The sequence below is a fragment of the Centropristis striata genome, chromosome 14, assembly GCF_030273125.1.
Source record: "Centropristis striata isolate RG_2023a ecotype Rhode Island chromosome 14, C.striata_1.0, whole genome shotgun sequence".
NCBI classification, from domain to species: domain Eukaryota; kingdom Metazoa; phylum Chordata; class Actinopteri; order Perciformes; family Serranidae; genus Centropristis; species Centropristis striata.
The window spans coordinates 2,444,440-2,463,830 of record NC_081530.1 but is presented as its reverse complement, the minus strand read 5'-3'; the positions used below and the strand labels follow the sequence as shown (position 1 = coordinate 2,463,830).

General features: G+C 39.8%; 1 protein-coding gene across 1 annotated transcript in view; it reads right to left on the bottom strand.

Annotated features, from left to right (window-relative positions):
- Nucleotides 1-264: 264 nt before the first annotated feature.
- Nucleotides 265-19,391, bottom strand: part of dlgap3 (discs, large (Drosophila) homolog-associated protein 3) — a 243,291-nt gene continuing 224,164 nt past the window's right edge. Inside the window, exons 6-15 of the mRNA XM_059350170.1 lie at nt 18,120-18,328; nt 16,133-16,235; nt 15,328-15,544; nt 9,382-9,890; nt 8,233-8,327; nt 7,112-7,331; nt 5,191-5,479; nt 4,999-5,090; nt 3,200-3,346; nt 265-2,556 (exon numbers count right to left, since the gene is read on the bottom strand). Coding sequence (XP_059206153.1) covers nt 2,239-2,556; nt 3,200-3,346; nt 4,999-5,090; nt 5,191-5,479; nt 7,112-7,331; nt 8,233-8,327; nt 9,382-9,890; nt 15,328-15,544; nt 16,133-16,235; nt 18,120-18,328 — 2,199 coding nt within the window. The 3' untranslated portion in view covers nt 265-2,238. The remainder of the gene's footprint in view (nt 2,557-3,199; nt 3,347-4,998; nt 5,091-5,190; nt 5,480-7,111; nt 7,332-8,232; nt 8,328-9,381; nt 9,891-15,327; nt 15,545-16,132; nt 16,236-18,119; nt 18,329-19,391) is intronic.

The following is a 19,391-nucleotide window of genomic DNA, read 5'->3' as shown; positions in this document are numbered from 1 at the left end:
AGTGTCTTATGAGTGCTCTTGACTGGTTATAAACTACAGGCTGACTGATGAGGCTTATAATACATTACAACTACTCATACCCCTCTATACACACACCTCAACAATCAATTGTTATAAGGACTCATAGGATGCCATAAGTATAAATAAATGATCAATGTATGCTTTAAGTAAAGTGAGGTGCATGAAAATGCGTTACACTTTACTTAACGCCAACAATGAAACATCATGATTAGCTATAATGCATTATAGATGCGTCTATATGAACCTCACTTTACTTAAAGCATACATTGATCATTTACTTATACTTATGGCATCCTATGAGTCCTTATAACAATTGATTGTTGAGGTGTGTGTATAGAGGGGTATGAGTAGTTGTAATGTATTATAAGCCTCATCAGTCAGCCTGTAGTTTATAACCAGTCAAGAGCACTCATAAGACACTTGGATTTATAAGTCATTATAAGCTATATTTATAACTGTTGATATAGTGCATCATGAAGCTTCATATGTGTTTATGAGTGCAGTCATAATGCATTATGATTGATTATAATGAGCATTATAATTCACTATGAATGCGCTCATAATGCACTATAGATGTAGTCTTCATAGAAAGTGTTACCGATTTTTTTGGTGGGAGACTAAAATACATTTTTCTTTTGCCCCCGTCCACAGCAGAACATTGCTTAGCTTCTGTGGGGGCGAACTGGATAAGAAGCTCATACAACCCGACCTCAAAAAACCTAAACTATCCCTTTAATCTCAGCACAATTACCAAAAACTAACAACAAGCTTCTTCTCTACCATTTCACAACAGATGGTTTCCTCTCTCTGATGACTCTTTGGACGGGCTTTGGAGGGAGCTACATTAAAACACGACTCATATTTGAAGAAATGATTCCTTCTTTCATCAGCGGTGTGTGAAACTGAGACGATTGTACTTCAAGTTAGGTGAGTGGACTCTGCTGAAAACTTCCGCAGCTCTTCCCCCATCTTACTTTGTGATCCATTGCTTTAACTTCACAAACATATCATGGGAAAAGTCCACCGTGAATATTCAAGAAAAAAAGAACTGAAACAAAGCAAAAAAAGAAACTTCTTTCATGGCTGTTTCATCAGGGCGTCTGTTAATTCCTGACTGAGGTGGAGAGAACTCTCTACAGACCACTGTTGTTGGTTTTGGGTCCTCGTTTGACCACTTGGTGGTGCTATAGTCTCACAGTGAACTGGGGGCCTTCTCAGTAAAGTCCTGAAAAGCCACCAAAATATATTCCCCTAAAAATTCCCAGCAACCTCACCCCTGAACACTTGAAACTTCAGAGAGACTACATAAAAAGCAAAAACGGCTCTGTATTTTTTGTTTGTGATGCTCTCTAGCTGTCAAGGCTGTGATGCTACACCGCAAAAAAGCTCCTTTTGGCAAACATGAGTGTGCACACTATGTACAAATAGCACTTGCACATTCAAACAGCCTCACTGCTGAATGCTGAGGGTCGTGGATGGATACGTGAGGAGTGAGGGAACGAGGCAGAAAGGAGGTTCATATTCCTTGACTGGGTGCCTGGTGGACAGATGGCACCTGGGTGAAAAGTGCCAGCTGTAGTTGACTGACTATGCTTGGAGAATGCTCTTTGGGGATTTGCCAACCATCTGATTTTTAAGGGCATTTAAACTGATGGTAAGAAATGACTCCATGTTTATTCATCCATACTGGTAGCATCATCATACTGCTGCAAATGGCATTCAGGAGATGGCAACAGGGGGATCCATGGGGAGATTCTGTCATCTCCTCGTCTCCACAGAGGTTTTGTGCCTGTTAAGCCCTTTATTTTCAGTGATGGAGAAGTGCTAGGTGAACACGCACAGGCATGCTACTACTGCGTGAACCTCCGCTGACTACCGTTATAAAAGTTTCATGTTTGTCAGCCGAAAAGAAATCCAGAGAATTCTTCTAAAAAAGTCTATATCTGCTAGCTACCATTTCAGGTTCTAGGCCTCTGTGTCAGTAAAATGTCCAAATTTTCAAGACACTAAAATGGCTGATCATTGCTTGTTTTAATGAACAAGAGAAGTGAATTAGTAGTAAGTGAAGATGCTGAAGGGAGGGTTAGCAGATAAACAGCGCTGACCTGCCTGCAGGAGCTCAGAGAAAGACTGAGCTTTGTGTGTGCAGGTCAGCTTAGCGTAGCGGGGCGAGTGAAGGGGCGAGTGACGAGGCGGGTGGGAGACACCTCAGGGTGTTCAGAGTCGAGTCTGGGCTTCGGGGATGTAGATCTCGATGCTGTCTGCGCTCTCGGTGGCAGAGTTCTGCCTGAAGGAGGCGGTACGCTTGGTCTGCAGCAGCCTCCTCCTCGCTTCTGTCCTCTGACGGTCCCCGAGGTCCAGGGACTTCTCCCTGATGGGGAGGGTATGTCCACCAATGCGGGGCACCACCAGGCCCCCCGAGCCACCTCCTCCACCTCCTCCGGCGCCCCCATCCCCGACGCTATCAGCCCGAAGGCTGCCACTCACCCCGCCTGCTGGCTTCTTTGGTAAGGGAGGAGGAAGCTTCTTATCCTCCTAGCTCGGCAATGGTGACACGTAGATATAAGATGAAAACGGACAGTTTTATCGTGTCGGGTGGTGAAAAAAATTGTATGGTTGTATGAAAGGGATCCCATGCAAAAAAAAGTGGTGGTGGGAGAAACAAAGAATGGAAAAAACCAAAGAGCAAAACCACCAACAAAAAAAGGGGAAAATTCAAGTGAGGAAGAATCACAGACCGACATTATAAGAGACAATTTGAGACATTTGGCAAAAAAAAAAAATAAGCAAAAAGAATCGCAGCATGCATTGGCATCAGGTGACGTAAAAGGACATGAAATGGGAGAAGAAAAAGGTAAACAAAGGTAATGTAAAAAGAAAAAGAAGAAAATAGAAACAATTGTTAGTTTATTATCAAGAATAATGATCTGTAAGTAGACTAACCATTCTAAACAATAACAGTTTGTCTGACCAGCTGCAATAAATGCAAAAAAAAGCTGCAATGCATTTAGATTTCTATCAGTTTAAGACTCCACCGTCCTCAGTTCCTCTTGCTGTTCTGTATTTTGACAGCCTGCAAAGGCTTGGAGGGCACGACCATCTGTGCTACTCTTCTGCACACTGCCATCTTAGCTCTGGGGGAGTGCTGTAGGGAAACCAGGACCCCTCGGCCTCTCACCTTCTTTTCAGGTGGGAGCCTCCAACCAGAGTCCTTGAGCCTCTGGAGGTCCTGAAACTTGACCCTGACGTCCTCTATGTTGAGCTGGAGCAGGTCCCAGAAGCCTGCCAGGTCCTGAGAGGTGGGCTGAGGGTACGCTGACGGGTCCTGGTGGTGATGGAGGACAAAGAGATATGAAAGAGAGAAAGACAACAAAAAAACACAGGAGTCATTTTTGCAACGGTGTTTTTGCAGCTGAGCTAATTTTGCCGTTAGCGACACACTGCAAAAAAAAGAAAAGTTGGGTGAACTCAAAATTTCAAGGCAACAAACTTGGATAAAATATTAAGTTGGACAATTAAACTAAATATTTGAAGTTTTGTTTTTGAGTTTGCTCAACTCTGAATTCAGATTTTTGTCAACTCAACTGTAAGTTGTACTAATTTATAATTTTACATTGTAAAAACTTTTAATACTTACTTCTGCTAACTTCTGCAATCTGCTGAATTGGCACGATTGTAACGCTGCTATGAAATGTTAGCTAATGTTGCGACCACAATGTTGAGTTAGCATTGATACGCTAATGGCTACTCTTGTAGCTGTAACAAGCAGCGCCGCTAGCATCAGTTAGCCGCTAGCATCAGTTAGCTGCTAGCATCAGTTAGCCGCTAGCATCAGTTAGCCGCTAGCATCAGTTAGTCACTAGCATCAGTTAGCTGCTAGCATCAGTTAGCCGCTAGCTTTCGCTAATGACAGAATTTCACCGCTTTCCAGCATTTCACAACAAAGAAATAAGAATTATCAGAACTATTCTGCCCTACCAAGTCTAACTGCAGTAACTACATTTTTGGTCAAAATTGAGTTAGAACTAAAATTGAACTCCTTGATGTCTGTTTTATCTTGTGACACAGTTTTAGATTTCAATTTTGCTTTATTTCAGAGAAATAATTATATAAAAAACACAAAATCCAACTCAAAACCAAGCAGTAATTGCACTTACCACAGTCTGCTTTGGATTTATATACTAATTTAACCATAAAAACAAAAGAAATTATAAGTTTATTTGAAAGGGAAATTATTATCTAGATAGTGATCAAGTAAAAAAGTAAGATATAATTATATTATGATGAAAGTATAACATTACTTTATAATATTAAGTCTAAAATATGCAAATCTTTGAATAGAGCTGTTAAACACTTTTAAATACACTGATAACAAAATCAAATTAAAAATGTTTATTCACTGAAAACTAAATATAAAAGCTGAAAGAAGACAACAACATCATAGTTACTGCTCTCTGTTAACCATTACTATTAAAATCTTTTACAGCAATGCAGTAACTACGTTTTTGGGGTCAAAGGTCAAATAAATCATCATGATTTTTGAGCATAAAATTGACATCATCAATACATGTAGAAATAAGTGTCATATCACTTATCTACCTATAACCCATTTGGCTGGCCAGTTAAAAAACGTTAAAAAACTTTAAAGCAGTTTTTCTCAGTTTTACCCTTTGCGTAGTTACTGCAGTTAGACTTTGTAGGGCAGTATTGTCCCTTGTTGTGAACCCCAACTTAAAGATATAAGTTACAACAACTCACCAACTTGTTTTTGAGCAGACAACTGGCTTCCTTTGTTGTGCTAACTTACATTATTGCCCTAAATGTCAATAATTTATATTTCCAAGATTTACCAACTTAAATCACTGTTTTAGCCCAAAAAATACAAGTTGGCTTCCTTGCAGTGCAGCATCTCAGTGAAACCATGTACCATGTGTAATGTGTGTTGTCATGATTTTGCATGCAATCACACATACTCACCACACTTTGTTGGCAGAGGCGGAAGAACTGCTGGACTTTCTGAGACATGAGCATCTGGGCGCTGCCAACTGCATTTCGTATCAGCTCAAGAACTAGAGAGGAAACAGCACACAAGTCGTTTGAGAAATCCACAAATAAATCAATGTTTATCCTTTTCCCTGATCCTTTTTCATCCCCTCTCCCCAAACCTACTCTCCTCTGGCAGTTCATTCTCCTCTGCCTCTCGCTCCATGTTCTGGCACCAGCCCTCCATCCTCTCCACCTCCGTCTGCAGCAGGCGTAGGAAGAACTCTCCGTCCCTCATGCAGGGCGAGGCTCGGCCAGAGTCGGGCAGGCTGCGGGGGCCCTCCAGGGACGGCGTGCCCGCCCAGGCTCTGTCAGCGGTGATGGGCAGAGGGGAGTGGGAACGTGGAGGCAAATGTGGGTGCTGGTGGGGCCGTGGATCAGGGGCCTCAGTGGTGTAGCCACTCTGGAGGAAGTCCTGGGTGAAATGATGGACACATGGTATTTAGACCATTAACCCTTTATCAGGCAAAGAACTACATTTGGTAACTTCAGGTAATATTTAGAGAAAAAAGTTGCAAATTTGCTAGATTAAAGTGGCAAATCTGTGCAGAAAAAGTTGCAGATTTACAAGAAAAAAGTGGGAAAAAGCAACTTTTTTTCTCCCAGATTCACCACTTTAAATCTCATAAATCTACGCATTTTTTTCTCATAGATTTGCCATTTTAATCTCGTAAACTTTTTTCTCAAAATAATATTTTCGTATGTTTTTTTTACACATTCTGGCAGTATGTAATATCCTCCAATATTCTCTAGGGTTGAAATTTGGAATTTGCAAGTATTTCAATGAGTGCCCTATTAAGGGTTAAAGTGGTGAATCTACAAGAAAAAAAGTCGCAGATTTAAGAGATATAAAGTGGCAGATCTGCGCAAAAAAAGTTGCAGATTTGCAAGAAAAAAGTGAGAAAAAGCAACTTTTTTCTCCCAGATTCACCTCTTTAAATCTCATAAATCTACAAAAAATTTTCTCGTAGATTTGCCACTTTAATCTAAATTTAGTAAACTTTTTTCTCAAAATATTATTTTCGTATGTTTTTTTTACACATTCTGGCTGTATGTAATATCCTCCAATATTCTCTAGGGTTGAAATTTGGAATTTGCAAGTATTTCAATGAGTGTCCTATTAAGGGTTAAAGTGGTGAATCTGGGAGAAAAAAAGTTGCTTTTTTTCGTCTTTTTTCTCGTAAATCTGCAACTTTTATCACGCAGATTTGCCACTTTAAATCTCTTAAATCTGCGACTTTTTTCTTGTAGATTTGCCACTTTAATCTAGTAAATTTGCAACTTTTTTCTCTAAATATTACCTGAAGTTACCAACAGCACTTTTCATACAAGCGAGATGCAACACAAAGCGCTTTACATAAAAAAGAAAAGAGAAAATAATGATAATAAAAAGATAACGAAACATAGAAACATACACCCTCCACCCTCACACCCATCCTATTAACCCTTTGATGCACAACATGGGTCAAAAATGACCCGCATTCATTCCCTCCATGTTATTTAATGCTGCTGTGTGTTTCTGTGCTCTATCTTTTGATATCAACTTATTTTATGATTGAATATTCCAACTATTCTTTGAATATCTTGTTTTTTGATAACAACAGATCATTATTTCCATTTTGCCTCTCATACTTTATGAAGAAAAAAAGTGTTTGTATTATTACATAGCTAACTACTTGGCTAAGTAGCTCGCCAAGCTAACTAGTTAGCCAAGAAGTTAGCTAAGTAGTTAGCTTAACAAGCTACATACTTAGCCAAGAAGTTAGCTGAGTAGTTAGCGTAACAAGCTACTTAGCTAAAAAATGGATATGGGTCATTTTTGACCCATGTTGTGCATTAGAAGGGTAGTGACATAAAAACGGATTTTATTTAGAAAATAATAAAGGAAAACATAAAAATTAGGATGTGTGATGATCAAAAACAAACTAATTGACGAAAAACCTGGAATACTGAATGATAATAATAATATAATTTATTGCAAAGATATAGAACACAAATACTCTGTCGGGTCACTTTAGACCATGTTGTGCATCAAAGGGTTAAATACCTCTCTGTAGGCCCATTGTCCCTGTGTGTGGACGGTGCGGTGGCACTCTGTGTACTGGCTCGCCGACTCCGGCTCTGACGAGTGCCTTTGGAAGGAACAGCCGAACTGGAGGCTCTTGTCCTGCGTTGGCACGGCGATGCTGAGCCCCGGAAAGCCCTCGGGGTCCAGGTCGGCCTGCACGCTCGCCGTCACGCTGTTGGAGCGCTTGAAACGAGCCCGTCTGCAACACACAGAGTCACAGCGGGCCCGGAGCCATCCAGTCACACAGAGTATCGCATGCAAAAGCAAATCAGTGTTTTCTTCTAATAATTGCACATTCCTATTGAAGCCAGACAGTCATGCAGTCCCCACTACTCACTGGGGCTGATAAGCCCCGCTAGATCCTCTGGCATATGACGCACCAGTGTGTGCAAATGTCATGTCAATGGACTCAGTGATGAGTGTTTACTCTATTACAAGTTATCCCCCACCTCCCCTCATCCTTCTTTGCCGTCTGATGAGGTGTGAGGTGTGACTCAGATTTCCGTTCTCGCGCTTCTGTTTTCGTCCCCCGATGTCACACCGTCGGGACGTCGTTAACAGGTGCACGATCACACGCCGCTCGGGGTTCGAGGGTTTGCAATGTTGCGAATGCTCGCATCCATGCGTGTGAATCTGACCCGTGAGCCTCGCTGGATATAATTAGGAGGAGGGCTGCATCACGTGTGAAAGTCATGTCGAGCGTATGATTGTCCGTCGTCATGGTTACAGTGGAAAAACAAGACATTCTTGGAACAAAGTGTTGCCGAGTTCAAGCTGTGATGTCTGATGAAATGTTAAATGAAATAATAGGATCCAGCCTCGAAATCAACCATAGGTGGCTGCACCGTTGGACGCCCAGGGGATGAAGGCTTTTTTTTCAAATGATATATTGAAATTATTCACATAATTTACTGTGCAAAGACCAAAAGCTGTTGATGAAGCAACATATTTTGGGGGGCAAATATCAGTTAGCAAATAAATGCACTTCTTAGTTTGCAAATTTGTGTCCATAATTAAGGAAAGTTAAATGTCAGGCATGATAAACACACTTCAAGTTGGGAGAAGATGAATACTTTCCCCCTGTTTTGTGTTTCCATTACCGTTTGTCATCTTCCACCTGGACTCCTATGGAGTGGACCTCCGTCAGAGCTTTGCCCTCGGCGTCTGAGTCTGACAGAGTCTCTGAGCTGTCCACCTGGAACACAAGACGCCATAAAGCAGCTCAGTCAGAGCGCAGAAACACACGCCGTAAAGATGTTATACACAACTGGAAATAAGGGAATAAATAGTTAGACGTTTTAATACTCCCATCATTCATTTTTGGGGCTTCGATGAGAAGATCAACTCACATCTGTCCATAAAATAAAAGCTACAGCCAGTAGCCAGTTAGCTTAGCAACAACGTGGACTGCTGTCACACCAACACAGCAGCAGTGGTGAATGTGTAATGTATGTACAGTACAGGCCAAAAGTTTGGACACACACCTTCTCATTCAATGCGTTTTTCTTTATTTTCATGACTATTTACATTGTAGATTCTCACTGAAGGCATCAAAACTATGAATGAACACATGTGGAATTATGTACTTAACAAAAAAGTGTGAAATAACTGAAAACATGTCTTGTATTTTAGATTCCTCAAAGTAGCCACCCTTTGCTTACTAGAATATAAGACATGTTTTCAGTTATTTCACACTTTTTTATTAAGTACATAATTCCACATGTGTTCATTAATAGTTTTGATGATTTTACAATGTAAATAGTCATGAAAATAAAGGAAACGCTTTGAATGAGAAGGTGTGTGTCCAAACTTTTGGCCTGTACTGTACATTTACTCAATTACTGTACTTTTCTGTACAATTTTGAGGTGTGTGTACTTTACTTGAATATTTCCATTTTATGTAACTTTCATTTTAGAGGTAAATATTGCACTTTACCAGCTGTAGTTATTGTTCAGGTCAAGATTAAATATGAAAAACATGATCCATTTAAAATGATTATGCATTTTTATAAATTAAATTACAGTAATAACAGTACATTAAGAATTTAAAATGAGTTTTTTTATTTGTGAGTTTATTGTTATTCATTTATGCATCTTGTGTTGGATTGGATTTTGTTGTTGTTGTTATTCAGTTATGTAAAGCACTTTGGTCCACCTTGGTTGTATATAAGGTGCTCTAGAAATAAACGTGACCTTGACCTTTATCCACCACTTTCACAGTAGTAAATGGACTAAAATGCCCCTCTCACCTGTACAGCTATGGAGGGTCTCCACTTCCTGCCCCCCCCGTCCGGCCCCCCAGCTTTACTCAGCACGATGCTGTTCTGGGGCAGAGAGACGGACTTCCCCAGGCTGCCCCCCACCCTGCCGTCCCTCTCTCTGGCCGGCCTCGGCGGCCCCTCCAGCAGGCTGTCGGCCGAGCTGCTGTGTTTGGCCCTCACTCCGACCCCCGGACCCCCTCCGTAGGGCACCAGCTCCCTCGACCCCCTGACCCCGTCCAGGCTCTCTGCCGAGTTACTGTGCTGCCGGGACCTCCCGGGGCCCGTGGCGGTGTAGTAGCCCCCTCTGGAGGTGCGACCCGAGGGCCCGTCGGAGCTGCCCAGGTCCACGGAGTTGCTGTGCTGCTTGGGGCGCCCGGGGCCGCTCTGGAAGTAGGCGTCCTGGGTGGACTCGGTGCTGCTCTGGGCTCGCACCGAGAGAGAAGACTTGGACATGCGAGGTGGAAGCGGGGGAGGAGCACCTTTACGATAAGGAAAGACTGAAGCGTCAGAAGAGCAGGAGAAAGGAAGACAGAGGAGAAGTGGGCTGTTAAAAGATGGGGAGTATATTAAGAGGGAGCAGGTGAGATGGATACTTACAGAAGGGACAGACTGGGAGGTGAAAGGAGCGACAAAGAGTGAAATTTGTTGACATAAAATGGGGTAAAACGACACACAGAGAGAAAGAGAAAACAACAAAATCATTAAAAAATAATGCCGGTGCAAGATGTGACAGAAAGATTCATAAACGCGACTCAAAGCTCCGTTTCTTTTCACAGACAAATCAGCTTTTGCTATGAATTTCAGTGAGATGCAGGGAGCGATGTGGTGGAAAAGACTGACACGACAGATTCTTTATTTACAGATACAGATACTCTTATTTCTTTGTTGAAATTTGGTCATTAGCGAAAGCTAGCGGCTAACTGATGCTAGCGGCTAACTGATGCTAGTGGCGCTGCTTGTTACAGCAAAACAAATCTCCCTTCAAGGGACTAATAAAGTGATTCTGATTCTGATTCTGATACTCAATTACTGTACTTAGGTACAATTTTGAGGTGTGTGTACTTTACTTGAATATTTCCATTTTATGTAACTTTCATATTAGAGGTAAATATTGCACTTTTACTCCACTACATTTAACTGACAGCTTTAGTTATTGTTCAGGTCAACAAAGAGTGAAAAGAGTGAAATTTGTTGACATAAAATGGGGTAAAACGACACAGAGAGAGAAAGAGAAAACAACAAAATCATTAAAAAATAATGCCGGTGCAAGATGTGACAGAAAGATTCATAAACGCGACTCAAAGCTCCGTTTCTTTTCACAGAAAAATCAGCTTTTGCTATGAATTTCAGTGAGATGCAGGGAGCAATGTGGTGGAAAAGACTGACACGACAGAAGTGACAAAAGAAAACCTCTTCTTCCCCTGAGCTAACTTAACTCTGCTTCTTATGAAGATAAAGCAATTTCCTGAGAGAAATATTAAAATGAGAAGCACAGATTCTGTCTCTTCCTCCCCCCGTACAGCTTCGTTGAAGAAAGGATCAAACTTTAATGCATTTCTTTCCAAGCATCCTCAACAAAAAACACAGCTAGTCACAGCTTACACAGACCCTGGCCATGAAGCTTTGGGAGCCAGTGTGTAGGTGTATTTGTCTTTGAGTTCACTGCGCATGTGTGTGTGTGTGTGTTTGTGTATGTGTGTGTGTGTGTGTGTGTGCGTGCGTGTGTGTGAGTGTGTGCAGTTGATGTATATGACACTTCACAGAGGCTTTAATAAATATCAGGGGGGATTTGTTGGTCTAAGCTTAGACATTTGTGTTCTGCAAGGTAGTAGAGTGGCTCAATCACACACACACACACACACAATCTTGTACTTCTGTCTTTGTGAGGACCCTCATTGTAATAGTGAATTCCCTTGAAAAGTTATAATAGTTTTGGATTTTTCATTAGTTTTAGTTTTATTTTCATTGTGATTTTTTGTTTTCAAATTCAATTAGTTTTAATTAGTTTTTGGAGTGAGTTTGCCAGCTTTAGTTTAGTATTCATGTTTTTGAAATGCTTTAGTTTTAGTTGAGTTTTTATTAGTTGTAGTTTTTTGTAATGGAGTATTTGTTGGGTGGGAGATTAAAAGAGGTCACAGTAAATTTTGCCTTCATTTCCTTTGTCTGATCCATCTTCATTATGTATGAAAAAAGTTGACAATGAAAAAAACGAAGGACATTTTCACTATAATTTTAGTTAGTTTTGTAACCACAAAATAAAGTTTCAGTTAATTTTTTAAACTCTCATTTTTGAGAGGACCAGCCAAAATGTCCTCACTTTGCAAAAATGTCCCCACTCTGTTGGTTAAAAACGTGTTCTGGTCCTCACTAAGTAGGAAGTACAAGAACACACACACACACACACACACACACACACACACACACACACACACACACTTTTTCAAAAAGGTGTGATTTGGAGCAGAATAGGGGTTGGGTGTGGGAAAGAAAGAGCATAGTATTGCAATTTTTTGATTGGCAATAATGCATGGAAACATGCATGCCAAGTATTGATATATATATATACATATATATATATATATATATATATATATATTATAAAAATTGTGATTTTTTTGGGCACTAGAATAATAACAATAAAAAAGCTTTTTCAGTCCACTAGCTGGTAATGAGTTGAGATCTTTTATTTATTTGATTTAGCTGTGTCCCCCAGTTTCTGAAGGGGCTGCATAACATTTTTGCATTGTTTCAAATACCTCCTCCACACATATTTCCTCATCTTTGATTGCCTACTTAGAAAAAAACTTGGGGAAATGGTCCAACGACTGAGCAAGATGGGCAATTCAGCGGCCATTTTTATATGCAAATGAGAGTCAAAAACTCAAAATTTCACTTGGGAACCATTTTTTTTGGATGCAGCACCCTTGAAATAAGTAAAGTAGGCCGGTTCCTGACTTGTACTCATAAATGCTCCTCACTTTCACTTCTTGGACAATTCCGTCTAGACAATAAAGCCAAAGAGTGACACTACACCAGGAAGAGACACACTGAAGACAGACAGAGAGAGTAAAGCAGCTGATACACTGAGCTATCATCATTATCATGAGCATTCCTCCACCTTTTACTGAGAAACCTGCCAGACGGAGGAGATGACAGAGAACAAAGAGCATGCACAATAACATACACACAAGTCTTTGCTTATAGAATGCATGCATATATACGCAAACATGGGGGAAGTGCTGCAGGATGATTGGGCTGACAAGAAGCGAGATAATAGAGACTGAAGGAATAAAGAAGAAAGTTAGACATTAAAAATGGATGCATACTTGCACACAGCTGTGCAGTGAGTGGGCGGAGGGTTTGTGTGTGTAAACTTTTGTCGAGCTAAGCAGACATAAGCTGTCATTAAATTCCTTCTCACGCTGGCTGTCCTACTGCGTCTCTCACCAGGTTGCCACCACATTAAAGGCAGCCACACATCCCTAACCAGGCAGCAGCACACACTCACCGGCCCCGCCCTTCATGCTTCCCCGGGGGCCCGACATGGAGAAGACGGAGAGGCAGTCGTCGTCTTGATTAACCCTATACTTCTCACTTGATTTACAGTAATACCTCAAAAAAATGTCCTAATGAGTTTATGTTCTCAATCACTCATGTGTTCTTGCACATGGTATTGTGTTGTCATCACAAGGTGCTCTGTTCCTAAAGCATACCCTACTTTATTATCTGTTATGCTTTTATTGGGACCATCATTTACACTATGTAGATCAGGGGTGTCAAACTCAAATACACAATGGGCCAAAATTTAAAACTTGAATAAAATCGCGGGCCAACATTGAACAAATAAACCTTTTAATATATACCAAACATGTTTTGCTTTAACATTAAATATGGAACCAGCAACGCTTATAAACATACAATATATAACTAAATAGTGCAGACATGCAAATCAAATTCCAAATAAAAAACACATCAATGTCATTAATTCATTAAGTAAAAATTAAATAAAAATCGTATGCCTCTTTTCTATTTGCATCCTTCTGATTTAAATATCAAAATAAACTTTTTCAACAGGTTAATAAATTCTGCCTTTCTTTTCTCCATTTTTGGGAAGGGGTAGCTGGGAGACAGCTCTAGCTTGAGGTTGCTATGACGACTGTCACAGAGGAGCGTTTCTGGGTCCTGTCCTGATTGACGCGCCAAAACAACAGCAGGGCATTGTGGGATTTGTAGTATTAGCGGTAAATGCGCCGTATAATACCGGCGGGTCAGCTTTTATAGTACAATAATAAGATAATAATTTGGTATTGCCTCGCGGGCCGAATAAAATTACACTGCGGGCCAAATTCGGCCCGCGGGCCAGAGTTTGACACCCCTGATGTAGATCATGCTGTATTAAAGAAGACTTGAAACTGCTGACGTCATAAACTCAGTAGGAACATGTTTATTAAGGTAATTAATCACGTGAGAAGAGGGGTCATTTTCTGATAGACTTCTATACAACTGGACTTCTTTTTGCAACCAGTGGAGCCGCCCTCACACACACACACACACACACACTCTTGTACTTCTGTCTTTGTGAGGACCCTCATTGAATTGTGGATTCCCTTGTAAGGTTATAATAGTTTTGAATTTTTCATTAGTTTTAGTTGTAATTGGGTTGTGCATTTTTGTTTTCAATTTCAGTTAGTTTTTTTAGAGTGTGTTGCTAGTTTTAGTTTAGTATTTATTTTTTTGAAATGCTTTAGTTTTAATTTAGTTTTTATTAGTTTTAGTTTTTTGTAATGGGGTATTTGTTGGGTGGGAGATTAAAATAGGTCACAGTAAATTGGGCCTTTATTTCCTTTGTCTTATCCATATTCATTATGTATGAAAAAAGTTGACAAATATGTAAATTAAAGACATTTTCACTATAATAATTAGTTAGTTTTAGTTAGTTTTGTAACCACACAATACAGTTTCAGTTAATTATCATCATCATGTAACCTTTAACCCTAAAACAAAGTCTTAAATCTCAAAAATGCCTTTAAAGAAGTGAGGACCGGCCGAAATGTCCTCACTTTGCAAAAATGTCCTCACTCTGTTGGTTAAAAACGTGTTCTGGTCCTCACTATGTAGGAAGTACAAGAACACACACACACACACACACACACACACACACACACACACACACACACACACACACATTCTTGTACTTCTATCTTTGTGAGGGCCCTCATTGTAACAGTACATTCCCTTGCAAGGTTAAAAGTTTTAATTTTGTTGTGAATTTTTATTTTCAAATTCAGTTAGTGAGTTTTTAGAGAGGGTTTGCTAGTTTTAGTTTAGTATTTATTTTTTTGAAATGATTAGTTTTAGTTAAGTTTTAGTTTTTTGTAATGGGGTACTTGTTGGGTGGGAGATTAAAAAATGTCACAGTAAATTTTGCCTTTATTTCCATCTTCAAAAAGTTGACAAAGATGAAAACGAAGGACATTTTCACTATAATTTTAGTTAGTTTTAGTTAGCTTTGTAACCACACAATACAGTGTCAGTTCATTTTAAACTCTCATTTTTCAGAGGACAGGCCAAAATGTCCTCACTTTGCAAAAATGTCCCCACTCTGTTGGTTAAAAACGTCTTCCGGTCCTCACTATGTAGGAAGTACAAGAACAGACACACACACACACACGCACACACTTTTTTAAAAAGGTGTGATTTGGAGCAGAATAGGGGTTGGGTGTGGGAAAGAATGACACAGCATAGTAATGCATGGAAACATGCATGCCAAGTATTGATATTTATGATATAAATTATTAATATTGTGATTTTATTGGGCACTAGAATAATAAAAAAAAAAGCTTTTTCAGTCCACTAGCTGGTAATGAGTTGAGATCTTTTATTTATTTGATTGAGCTGTGTTTTATCCCTAACCAGGCTCCAGCACACACTCACCGGCCCCGCCCTTGATGCTTCCCTGGGGGCCCGACATGGAGAAGACGGAGAGGCAGTCGTCGTCCTGGGAGCAGCCGGCCTGGATGGCGCGGACGTAGCTGTGGCTGCGAGTGCGGAACACGCCTGGAAGGTCCAAGGCCTCCACGGCTTGAGACTCCACCTCCCCGAACATGGTCTCACACACCGCCTCGAACTGACGGTTCAACGTGTCTCCCAGCTGAGATGAAGAGACACATTCTACTTAGAACCTGGTCTCACAGAAATCCGTGAAATAGCCACGGATTTTGCTTAACTCAAAATCCGTGGAATAGCCACGGAATAGCTCAAATTTCCGTGAAACTGACACGGATTTCGCTACAATGCAAGTTAATGACAGTCATATCCCGTGGCTATTCCATGGATATTTGTTCCTATTGGTTTGTTCCAAGTCACGTGACTTTCAAGGTCCCGGCGGTCAGAACAAAAAACATGGCGGACAGTTCTCTCATTTTTAGTGAAAAAATCAATATTTTGACTTAGTTTCTGCATAAAAATGGATTTTCATCACATTTCTAGCGAGAAATATATGTTTTATTTTCTAAATATTCACTCAGTGAATGTACATAATCACTTTGTGGCGAAGATCTCGCCAGAAAAATATGACTGTCATTAACTTGCATTGTAGCGAAATCCGTGTCAGTTTCACGGAAATTTGAGTGAATCCGTGGCTATTCCACAGATTCCTGTGAGACCATGTTGTCTACTTAAGTTTCACATCCTCCAAAACAGAACAAAATTCACACAAATGAATCCTATTGTTTGTTACCTGTGAGCTGGTCAGAGAGCGGGTGTAACTACGAGAGCGGGTTTGGGTTTTGGGTGTAGTTCTGCTGTTGGGGTAGGAGTCTGTACACTGCTTACACGAGTACCTGAATTAAACAAAAGATACACATAATCACCATTACTCATGACTGTAACAACTACGGTGTATGACGGCACAGAGCTCTTACTTCCTGGATATTATGTAAAGTCTTAGATTGGGCTATTTTTGTCAAACACTCACTGCAGCAACACACATTTGGTTAACCACAACTATCAAATAAAATGTCACTGAGTCATTCACTGTGACTGCCAGTTGTAATGCTGCATTCCTGCAGCTTATTCATAACAACAGTTGTATCTGTTCCAATAAGCCTGCCTATATTATCAGCCATATGCTTAACCCATAAGAACCCATGGTGACACGGGTGTACCAAACACTTTAAATCTTCTAGAATCTCCCATATTCAGCTTTATGCTTCACCTAACTCATTTAGTGGCTAGGCTAAACTGCTGAAGATGCTGCAGTGAAATTGCCAAGTGTGGTTGCAAAGGTGCAAGTGGCTATGTGCCTTCATGAAGGAAGGCACACTGGAATTGCACAGATCTTTGTAGTTGCAAATGTAATAGATAATTAAAGTTAAGCTTCATCAATTAAATGTATGCACATTATCCATTTTTCAGAACACATGCACTGTATGTGACCTATATTCATATATTTTCGACTGCTGAGGAACTGAGTTGGAAATAACATAAATACATGGCCAAAATGAACATATCTATTTGATCAAATAATCATCTAGGGATATTCTCAAGAGCTTTAAATGATTCCTGGACCCAGAAAATGTATTTTTTGACACCAAGATTGACCTTTTAAGTGGCTTGGAAGATATACTGGTTCTCATAGACTTTATATGGGTGCCATATCCGATCCACAATCTTGATGAAGTGGCTCCTACCAAAAATTGAAACCTATGGTGATAGAGAGCACGTGGAAAAAAATTGGTGCTTTTGTCCGGCGTGTCCCCCTTTTTTTTCTATTATTTTATTCTACTATTAATAGACCATAGATAGAATAGAACATGTTTACTAAGGTAATTAATTCTTCTATACAACTGGACTTCTTTTTGAAACCAGTGGAGCCGCCCTCTGCCGATCATTATAAAGAATGCAGGTTCACATTGGCTTCACTTTTCAGACCTGGAGGTTTGTTAGCATCATGCAAAATGTCCTTTCATGGCAAAATTACAGCTCAACTAGTATAGTAAAGAGAGAGTGGCAGGCTGGAGCGGGTATGAACCAAGGTTATTATAGTTAACGAAAACTAATGAAATAACGAAAACTAGAATAGAAAAAACATTTTCGTTAACTGAAATAAAAATAGAAACTAGAGTTTTTAAAAAAAACGATAACTAACTGAAACTGTATTTTGTGGTTACAAAACTAACTAAAACTAACTAAAATTATAGTGAAAATGTCCTTAGTTTTCGTTTTTGTCAACTTTTTTCATTCATAATTCAGTGTTTCTATTTGAACATGCAGGAACACATGGTAAATATGTTTACTGAGACTGGGATGTTTACACTAGAACCAAAATACAAAACACCCAGAACTGTAAGAGTTAATAACCTTATTGGGGCTGAGATGGATAAACCAAAGGAAATAAAAGAAACATTTATTATGATCTCTTTCAATCTGGCACCCAACACATAGCCCATTACAAAAAAACTAAAACTAATAAAAACTAAACTAAAACTAAGCATTTTCCAAAACTAAAAACTAAACTAAAACTAGAAAACTCACTCTAAAAACTAACTAAAACTAACTGAATTTGAAAACAAAAATTCACAACGAAATTAAAACTAAAACTAATGAAAAATCCAAAACTACAGTATTATAACCTTGGTATGAACATGGTTTTGTGCAGAGCGGCATGCATAACAGAAGGGTCTTTCAACATTAAGCAAACAAACACTCCATTTGTGACATTTGACCTTTGATCCATGCTGATAGACCGTCTGAAGGCGTCCCTCTGGGCGACCAGGGTGGACTTGGGCGAGGCTTTGGGGCTGGTGTCTGAGTCAGCGCTGTCGTCGTCGCCCATGGCCTTGATGTAGCTGCCGCTGCGCATACGGCGGCAAGGAATCTCCCCTCCGCTGTCTGCGGCGCCGCCATATCCACCCCCCCAGTCTTCTGACGGGACCTGAAACACAATCACATCGTCATAGATAAGTATAAAAACACAGAGAAGGATTGATAGTCCAGACGGATTTCAGAATAAAGGCCTCCTATAAGAAGTGAGGAGCATTTATGGGTCCAAGTCAGGAACCGGCCTACCTTACATATCTCAAGGGTGCTGAGTCCAAAAAAAAATGGTTCCCAAGCAAAATTTTGAGTTTTTGACCTTCTAATTTGTATCAAATGGCCACCAAATTGCCCATCTTGCACAGTCATTGGACCATTTCCCCTTAGTTTTTTTCTAAGTAGGCAATCAAAGATGAGGAAATTAAGTTTCTGGATCTATAGTCTAGAGTCAGAGCAAGGATATAGTGGAGGCTCAGTGTCTTTTTTATGCAAAATACCAACTGGAACATTTAAAAGTGATTGATTGAATATTTATGTCGGCCTTAAAAAATGACACAAATAATGCTTAATTTCACCTTAAAAGTTGGTATTTTGCATATATATACACTACTGGTCAAAAGTTTTAGAACACACCAACTTTTCCAGAATTTAATTGAAAATGATGCAGTTTAATGTCTCAGTGTACTCTGAAATTAATGCACATTTGCAACATTTAAAATTCTTTATTGAGCATGATAGTGTTTTGAAAGTAAAAAAAAAGATTTAAAATCACATTTTATGCTGAACTAAAGGACTAAAAAAAAGACACTAAATGACAAAAAAAAGACACAAAATGACAAAAAAAGACACCAAAAGACACAAAATGACAAAAAAAGACACAAAATGACCAAAAAAAGACACAAAATGACGACAAAGACATGAAAATAATTCAAAAATTGACAAAATAGCCCAAGACTCCATAGAGTTAAGTTGTTAACCCATTTCTTGTTCCCTGAAAAAGGCCTACTTGTATAATTCTGAAATGTACATTATCTTTCAGTTTTGGTTAAGCTTACCTTTTTTTATTTACCTCTGGCAGTTCACCACTTACCTTTGGACCCTTTCAAGCTGTTCATTTGACTTGAACTGCTTGAATTTCAATAAAAAACTGGAAAAATTGGAGTGTTCTAAAACTTTTGACC